The sequence below is a fragment of the Juglans regia genome, chromosome 16 (genome assembly GCF_001411555.2).
Source record: "Juglans regia cultivar Chandler chromosome 16, Walnut 2.0, whole genome shotgun sequence".
In the NCBI taxonomy this organism is placed as follows: domain Eukaryota; kingdom Viridiplantae; phylum Streptophyta; class Magnoliopsida; order Fagales; family Juglandaceae; genus Juglans; species Juglans regia.
Window position 1 is genome coordinate 1,580,153 of NC_049916.1, and position 9,436 is coordinate 1,589,588.

A 9,436-nucleotide genomic window follows, 5' to 3' on the forward strand; every position below is an offset into this window, starting at 1 on the left:
CCCTACGGGATTTAAAAAGGAATGCAGAATATGCATATCAACTGTTTGAGGTATTGCTCAGCTCACATATAATAACTAAGGTACATCAATGGTATCTATTCTAATAACCTAACCTTATTAATTATTTCCATTATTATATATGTGTGTATATGATGAATATGTTAGAATTTTAATTATCTATTGGCATCAGGCTATCATCAGCTCAAACATTTTTTTGAGACAGTGGTGATTTAACTACTAGCTGATTAATTAGAGGCCGGTCTTTGATGTGAATCCTTACTTCAAATCTCACTCTCATTTAATTGAATAATATTTATCTATATGTTAGCCCTACTTATTAAAGTAGTCTGCTCACATCACATGAAGGTATAAATTAAATGATTAGATTCCCATATATCATCATATCTTCTTAGGTACCTGTTTGGGACAATTAGTGGTTTGACAAAGTACGTGTTGGGCATGCATGATGGTTTCTATATATGATATATATTTTTTAATTTGTTATATAATTTGTTTCTTTGTATATATTTAGGTTGGGGGATTCTCTCCAACCTAATTTCTTTAAGGAAGTTAAGCAACAGTCTCCTCTCTGTTTTCTCTCCCGCGAAAACTGAGGTGGTGAAAAAAGTCAGTAACCGTCAGAGGTGATCTGAGAGGAATGTGGGCTAGAAATGGCAGATTTGGAAAGTGAAGAGATGGAGGGGCTCGAATGGATGTGTGGTAGTCTCCGACTATCGGAGGAAGAGAAGTTAGGTATTGACTTAGATTTGGTATCGGTGGAGGTTGCACGAGAGAAGGGGGAGAGAAGTTTAATTGGGAAGGTTTGTATGGATAGGGTAATTGGATGTGAAGTGATTGCTGCGATTATGACTAAAATCTGGAGAGTAAGTAGTCCTACAAAATTTTTGGGAGTTGGAAAGAATCTGTTTGTGATAACATTCAAGACATATGCCAATAAGATGCGGATCCTAGAGGGAAGGCTATGGCTGTTCGATAGCCATCTTTTTGTCTTAAAAGTGTTTGATGGTTTCTCTCAACCAAATCAGTGGGACTTCTCTACTGAAGTGTTTTGGGTACAAGTTCATGATCTCCCAATGGTCTGCATGACTCATGAGGGAGGAATCCAAATCGGAAGCTCATTGGGGGAGGTTAAGAAGGTGGAGAGTCCAGATGATGGTGTTGGATGGGGACAATTTCTACGGATTAGGGTGGAGATCCAATTACACAAAGCACTTGCTCGGGGGAGAGTAGTCAAGGTGAATGGGAGGCAACTTTGGGCAACATTGAGGTATGAAAAACTGTCTAGCATTTTTTTTTATTGTGGTTGGGTTTTACATAGTGAGGGTGGATGCAAGATGGGAACAGGGAAGAGCGAGGAGAGGGGGGAGGATAGAGCACAATTTAGTTCATGGCTGAGGGTAGAGGTTGTGCAAAAAGGAAAATATAATGGCTATTGGACCAGATGTGGGAGTGGGGGGAAGGAAAAAACAAGGTGGAAAAAAAAAAGAAACAAAAGGGGAGGGGTCTGGGAGTGAGGATACGAATGGTCAAGATTGTCCAACTCGGGTAACAGAGAAGGAGAATATATCAAAAGAGGAAGGGGTAGTGGATCGGGGAGCCAAAATTACTAAGGTTGAAATGAAATGGGGGGAGAAGGAAGATGGGATGGGTGAATTGAGTGAGGGGTCTGGCCTTTTGCTATTGTCTGATAATCAAAAAGGAGGGGGAGCGGCTGAGTTTGTCAACACTAAAGAAAATCAAATGGAGTCTGTTGAGAAGAAAAATAGAAGTTGGAAGCGAAAGGGTAGAGACAAAGGTAAGCTAAATAACCCTTTGATTCTAATGAGTAATAAAAAAAGGGGTGGGAAACAGGAGCAGAATGAAGTAGAGAGGAAGAAGTTGAAGTTATGTGATGAAGAGCACATTGAGTGCAGATTGGCAGAGGCTATTGAGCAACCCTGCCAAGAATTATTAAAATCTTCAGTTGGAACTGCCGAGGGCTTGGGAACCCCCGGACAGTTCAATTTCTTTGCTTAATGGTAAAAGAAAAGAGACCCAAGATTGTCTTTTTTATAGAGATAAGAATGCATATAAAAAGAGCTATTGGTATCAAGAGAAAATTGGGTATGGAAGGTTGTGTGGTTGTTGAACCCAGAGGAATGAGTGGTGGATTAATGGTTCTTTGGAAGTTGGAAGATCAAGTTGAATTGCTTAATTACTCACAATGGCATATTAACTTGTGGGTTAAAGGGGGCAAAGGGGAGAGGGATTGGTTGTTAACTGGTTTTTATGGGAACCCTGATGTTAATAAAAGGGGGAATTCATGGTAACTTCTTAAAGATTTAAAGCCCCAAGATGGGATTGTGTGGTGTGTTCTAGGAGATTTCAATGAAATAATCTCTCAAGATGAAAAGGTGGGAGGGAGGGAAAGAGGTGAGGGGCAAATGTCACTATTTAGAGAGGCTCTAGAGTGCTCTGGGCTATATGACATGGGTTGGATAGGGAACAAATTCACATGGTCTAATGGGCATGAGGACCATACCTTCAGTAAGGAGAGACTTGATCACGGGGTGGCCAATCAGAGGTGGATGGGTAGGTTCTTGGAGAGAAGGGTAGAGGTGCTGGGAATACAAGTCTCTGACCACAAGGTTTTGTTTCAATCTGTGGGAGGGAAGGTTGGGGGGTTTCAACAGAGAAGGAATTTTAAATATGAGATGAGTTGGGGTATGGAGGAGAAGTGCAGCAAGATTGTAAGGGATGAATGTAGAAAAGATAATATTGAGAGGAAGCCTTTAAAAAAGATTCAAAATCTGCTAACAGGATGTAGAAGGGCTTTAAGCAGATGGTATAGGGGTTCAATAAGAGCTAGAGAGGGGGCCATAAAAGAAAAAATTGAGAGGTTAAATTTACTGGAAGCTGATGAAAAGCCCGAGAGAATGGGGGAAATAAAGAAGCTGAGAGAAGAGTTGGGATTCTTGCTAGAACAGGAGGATTTGAGATGGAAGCAGAGGGCAAAGAAACAATGGCTAGCTTATGGAGATAAGAATACTCAATTCTTCCATGCATGTGCAAGTTAAAGAAAAAAGAAAAATACAATTAAATCCATCATGGATGAGGAAGGAAGGTTGGTGGAGTCTGAGAGTGAAGTAGAATGTGCTTTCTGGGAATATTTCAGGAAAATTTATACATCTTCGAATCCTTCCTCTGATGATATTGTGAACAGTGTGCAGCATACTAGACCCAAAATTGATGAAGGTATGAAAGGGGTTTTAGAGAGAGTGTTCACTATGGGAGAAGTGGAGTTGGCTTTAAGTCAGATGTCTCCCATGAAGTCCTCCGGGATTGATGGTTTTGGGGCTGGGTTTTACCAAAACCATTGGGAAACAGTGAAAAATAAGACTTGTAAAGCAGTGTTAGATGTTTTGAATGGGGGAGAGATTAGCATGGGGTTAAACCATACCTTGATTGCACTGATTCCCAAAGTGAAAAATCCAACCTCAGTAAGAGAGTTCAGGCCAATTAGCCTTTGTAATGTGTTATACAAGCTCATTGCAAAGGTATTAGCAAATAGAATTAAGAAAGCCCTACCTACTGTGATTTCCCAAAACCAAAGTGCATTTATACCGAGGAGGTTAATAACAGATAATATAATGTTGCCATATGAAATGCTACATTCAATGAGGGTGATGCAGAGGGGAGGTGAAGGGAGTATGGTAGTCAAATTGGACATTTCAGAGTTGAGTGGCCTTTCCTAAGGGCAATGCTGTTAAAACTGGAGTTTGGGGACAAAATAATAGGATTACTTATGAAAAGTGTGAAAACTGTCAGCTTCTCTATTCTTGTAAATGGAAAGGTTGGGAGATCTATAAGGCCAATTAGAGGAATAAGGCAAGGGGACCCCCTGTCCCCTTACCTTTTCATCATATGTGTAGAAGGTTTTAGCCAAATGCTTCATACAGCTGAGAGACAGGGAGACATAAGGGGAAGTGCTGTTTGTAGAGGAGGATTGAGGGTGAATCACCTACTTTTTGCTGATGATTGTGTGCTTTTTTGCAGGTCAAAAGTAGATGAGTGGAGGAGAGTTTATGAAATTTTAAAACTCTTTGAAGCTGTTTCTGGCCAAGCACTTAATAAGGAAAAAACTTCTATAATGTCTAGCAAAAATACAAAAAGTGAAGTAAGAAGGAGAGTCAATCATGAAGCTGGTGCAGTGATGTGTGATAGCTATGAAAGATATTTAGGCCTACCTGCCTTTGTGGGAAGATCAAAATATAATGCTTTTCGAAGCATAAAGGAAAGAATATGGATGAAGGTACAAAATTGGAAGACCAGTTTCCTCTCGAAAACTGGGAAGGAGGTGATGATTAAAACTGTATTGCAAGCTATACCAACCTATACAATGGGTGTTTTCCTACTGCCCAAAAGATTGTGCACTGAGATTGAAGGCATTTTCTCGATATTTTGGTGGAGCCAAGGTCAGAATGAGAAAGGTATTCATTGGAGAAAATTGAGTGAAATGGGAAGACAAAAAATGAAGGGAGGAATGTGATTCAGATCTTTGACAAGTTTTAATATGGCAATGCTTGCAAAACAGGGGTGGAGAATACTAAAAGATCCTCAATCCTTAGTTGCTAAAGTTTACAAGGAAAAATATTATAAGCACTCAAAGGTCTTGGAGGCAACTCTTGGCAAATCCCCTTCTCTAATCTGGAGAAGTGTAGGGGAAGCAATGGAGGTGGTAAGGGAATGGGCTATATGAAGGGTGGGTAATGGCAAGGATATCAAGATTTGGGGACAAAAATGGTGGCCTACTAAAACTACCCATTGTGTACAGTCTCCTAAAATGATGTTGCAAGCTGAGGCAAAAGTTTGTGAATTAATAGATGAGGAAAAAAGGTGTTGGAAGGTGGATTTGGTAAATGTTGTGTTGTCAAAGGAGGAAGCGGAGATTGTGAGATCAATCCATGTCAGTCAAAGGGGCATAGCAAATAAACTTGTGTGGGGTCAAACAAAGAATGGGAAGTACTCGATGAGGAGTGCATACCACATGGTCCAGCAAAGGTTATTGCAAATAGGTGGTGAACCTTCTAATCTCGAGAATAAAGATGAGATATGATCAAGAATTTGGTGCATGAATGTACCAACTACTACAAAGATGTTTGTGTGGAGAGCTGTTAGTGATTTGTTACCCACAAGGAAAAATCTGTGGAAGAAAAAGATTGGAGAGGATCCTTTGTGCCCAATATGCAATTTGAATGAAGAAACAATATCTCATGTAATGTGGTCTTGCCCTGCAACAGTAGATGTATGGGGGGATACAATGAGTCCTATTAGTAAGTGGCCTACTGGTGAGTGTGATTTTGTACAAAAATGGTTGGACTAGTGCAGAGGTAGGGATCAGAAAATCCTTGAAATGGTGGCTGTAATAATGAGGGGTATATGGTATAGAAGAAACAAATATGTATCTGAGAAGAAGTTTTGGAGGCCTGGTAATGTAGTACAGATGGCAGTTACAGGGTTGGAGGCTTTTTATTCAGCAAATGAGGAAAAAAGGGGGTTGAATAAGGGGGAGGGAGGGGAAAGAGAAAAATGCCATTGGAGATTCCTGTTGGTGTAGCTTTCAAAGTTAATTTCGATGGGGCTCTTGACCAGAGTTGCTCAAAGATGGGAATGGGCGTCGTAATCAGAGATAGGCAGGGGGAGGTAGTGGCTGCTATGTGTTCTTCAAAAAGGGATGCCCAAAATTCCTATGTGGTAGAGGGGATGGCCCTGTGGAGAGCCATGGGATTCTGTTTGGAGATTGGAGTAGTGGATGTGGTTTTCGAAGGAGATTCAAAGGAATTGATTGAGGCTGTGATGTCAGATGAAGAGGACTCTAGATGGGGTCAGATTGTTGAAGATATTAAGCAACTGAGGAGTCTGCACAACAATTGGAAGATGGTTTTCAGTCATAGGGAAAGCAATGAAGTGGCTCATAATTTGGCAAGAATAGCTCTCTTGAATGATGAGGAACATTTCTGGATGAAAGATGTACCAAACTCTATAAAACAGTATATTGTAAAGGATAAACTTTGTAATATTTTACAGTGAATGAAAGTTGATGAATGATTCAAAAAAAAAATTCTTTGAGGAAAATCTTGTACTTGAATAAACAAAATCTTCCTCCAAATTACTAGATTGGAAACTCATTTAAAAAATGTCACATCAAAATTAATCTTGTAGATTTGATTTGAGTTTTAATCATTTTAGCTAGCAATAAAGCCTCTACCTTTGGTTATTATTAAATAAAAGATATTGCACGCAGGGTAGTCAATTATATATAGGGGTACTGTAAGAATATTATATAATGGACTTAATTGATAACTTTAGATGTAATTTATGAGTAGAATTATTTTAATTAGAAACTGATGAACTTAACTGTGATGCGACAGGTGTACATGTAGTGGGAGGCATCTAACGAGTTGGGGGAGATCATGTCTAAGTGGTCGCAAATCATACAGACTAAATTACGTAGCATCGAGGGTTGGATAAGCACAATCGGGCTCCTTGACGAGTTAAAACACAAAATCATGAGCTATGTGACACCAATACTGGAAGATCAAAACAAACAAATATATATCAATACAGAGAATCCATTCCCTCATCTTCCCCCACCACTTGGAAGATTGATTAAGCTCCATCTCTACTTGCCCCTGCTAATAGGGATGTTCGACCGGATCCGAATCCGGATATCCGGCCATAACTTGATCCGGATGTTAAAATCCGGGTAGTTATCCGCCCTCCGGGCGGATATATAACCGGATTTAATCCGGGTTATAACCGGATAAATCCAATTTTAATTCTTAAATTTTTTAAAAAACACTTTAAAACTTAAAAAAATGTTTTTATAGCACTTGTTTTTTAAATTGCCCAGATTTTTTTTAAAAAATAATTTAAACACTTTTTAAAAGATTTTTATAAAAAAAATAAATTTTCAAACAAAATAGATAAAAATGTAAAATAAATAATATTGTTGTTACATCACAATGCAAAACATATATTTACAAAAAATAAAATAAATAATAATACATCACAACTAATTAACTAAAATATAAACTTACAAAGAACAAAAGAAATAATAATACAACACAACTAATTAAACTAAAACATAAATTTACAATGATCAAAATGCAACATTGAGCAACTTTGTCCATCAACTTATGTATGTTGAACATACTCCTTCTTTGGCCCCTCCCTTGAAAATGCAACAATCAGCTCTGAAAATGCAACAATATATAAGCAAGGTCTTTTCATGAGCAAATTGCAAATTGCAGATCAGGTTGACTCTAGATGGATTACAATAAGCAAGGTCTTAATTATTTTCTATTATTTTATCGTTCTCTTTTCATTTGTAGTGTTCTTCCATATCTACAAAACTGTTTGCTTGTGTGGATTCTAGTACCCAACCCAGACTGTGGAGGCCACAGCTTATAATATTATGAACAAGGGCAAAGCAAAAATAGCAGTCACTATAGCCAAACTAAAACATAAAAATAGCAAGCTGCTAAGGACAGTGAATTTCGATCCCCCCATCTTTTTATGCTTGACCAAACAAATCATTCAAGTGAAAATTTCAGTTATTTTTCCGTAAAAAATTCTTCAAAATTAATTGAAAGGATAGTAATTAAGATCGAGGTAGTGGCCGTTTAATTAGTTACAACTTAATTGTAACGCATCGTAATATTCAAACACCATTCAAATACTAATATTTTTCAATTTTAAATTTTTAAATTTTCAACTTTTTCATCTAACTCTTATTTTTAACATTATTAATATATAGTTTGTTTAAAAAGACGAGGAAAAAAAAAAAAACCCAAGATGTACCCCATGCCAGCCTCTACTTTGATGCATTTATACTACATGCTCACTAGGGTTTATATTCACCCTATATATATATATATATAGGCAAATTGCAGGACCTCTGGCTCTTGCACCTATCTGAGTAGGGAGCCTATTTTTGTCTCCACTACCAGGCCTTGCTATATATTTGCAAGCGGGTGGTCCTGCTCGTCTGGACGAGCAGGCTGATTAGCCCATAAGAGTGTACATAAACCAACGGGACCGGTTGCTGGAGTGAGGAACCAACTGGACCCGGTGGAGAACTGGTTTGATGGTGATGTAAAATACAAGAAACCGACATTGGCCGTTTCGGTCCCAATCTGAACCAAGTTCAGATCGCCGAACTGGCCGATATAACATATATAAATATATATATATATATATTTTTATATATCTTAGGAAAAATGACGTCGTTTCACTTAAGTGATTTAAACGGTATCTTTTTACATGTAACGTATAGCAAAAAAACATAGTATTAAAAAATATAATAAACAATTTAATATTTTCAAATTTCAATTCAAATTTTTCAAATCCCAAAATAATAATAATATTAAAAACTAATATTCTAATAATATTTTTTTCAACTTTCATTTTTCATTTCAAACTATCTCATCTCATCTTTGAATCCAAACTAGCCTTTGTGAAATGTCTCCGTTTAGTTTGATACACCAAATAACGTCATTTAGATATAAAACCTATACACCAAATAACGTCATTTAGATATAAGGTTTTATAATATCTCCCCTCCATTTTCTTCATCCTAATCCTCTCTCTCTTCTCTCTCCCCTCTCACTCTTAGGGGTGTAAACTCAAACCGGAAAATCGGTCCGAACCGGACCAAACCGGACCGGTTTTACCGGTTTTAAACCGGTCTGGTCCGAAACCGATTTTTAAAATGTAAAAACCGGCCGGTTCCAAGATTTTTTGGACCGGACCGGACCGGTTGATTAAAAAAAATAAAATTTTTCTATATATAAGTTTTATACAAAATATTATATATATATATACATATTAAATATTAATATATATAAGTTTTATATATAATGTATAATTATAAATTTTTACGTGAAATTTTTATATATAATTATATATATTCATATATGAAATAATTTCTTATTATAATTTATAAATTATTACATAATATGTTAATACTAAATCACTAAAAATTTATAACTAATACTGATATATAACTTATAACTATACCAATAATCTAATATTAATACTATTATATAGTCTGTTTATGATTCCTTATTGTTATGATTTAAGAGTTTTCCTTTACTATATTTCTCTCAGATTTGTTTGAAGTATTTTATTCTTCAAATCGTGTTGGGTTTATGTGTTATTTTTGTGCATTTGTTGGTATAATGGTTGATAAAAGTCCTGATTTAAGAGTTTTCTTTTCCTGTATTTCTCACTCAGTGTTGTTACTAATAGATTATTATTCTTCAAATCGTGTTCATACTTTGGCAGATTTTGTTGAATATTTTTGTGCTCTTGTGGGTATAAGCATGTGTTACTGTAGCATTTGTGATGCATTTTGCATAACATTATTTTTAGA

At 36.8% G+C, this 9,436-nt stretch overlaps 1 protein-coding gene across 1 annotated transcript; it reads left to right on the forward strand.

Moving 5' to 3' along the window:
* Positions 1-2,489: 2,489 nt before the first annotated feature.
* Positions 2,490-3,077, forward strand: LOC118344867. Its single transcript, XM_035686594.1, has one exon. It carries the CDS (start codon positions 2,490-2,492, stop codon positions 3,075-3,077), a length of 588 nt encoding a protein of 195 aa, XP_035542487.1.
* Positions 3,078-9,436: the final 6,359 nt, after the last annotated feature.

Bases quoted from the DNA above. Each gene is read 5' to 3' on its own strand.
- LOC118344867 (XM_035686594.1), top strand. From the start codon at position 2,490: ATGGGTTGGATAGGGAACAAATTCACATGGTCTAATGGGCATGAGGAC.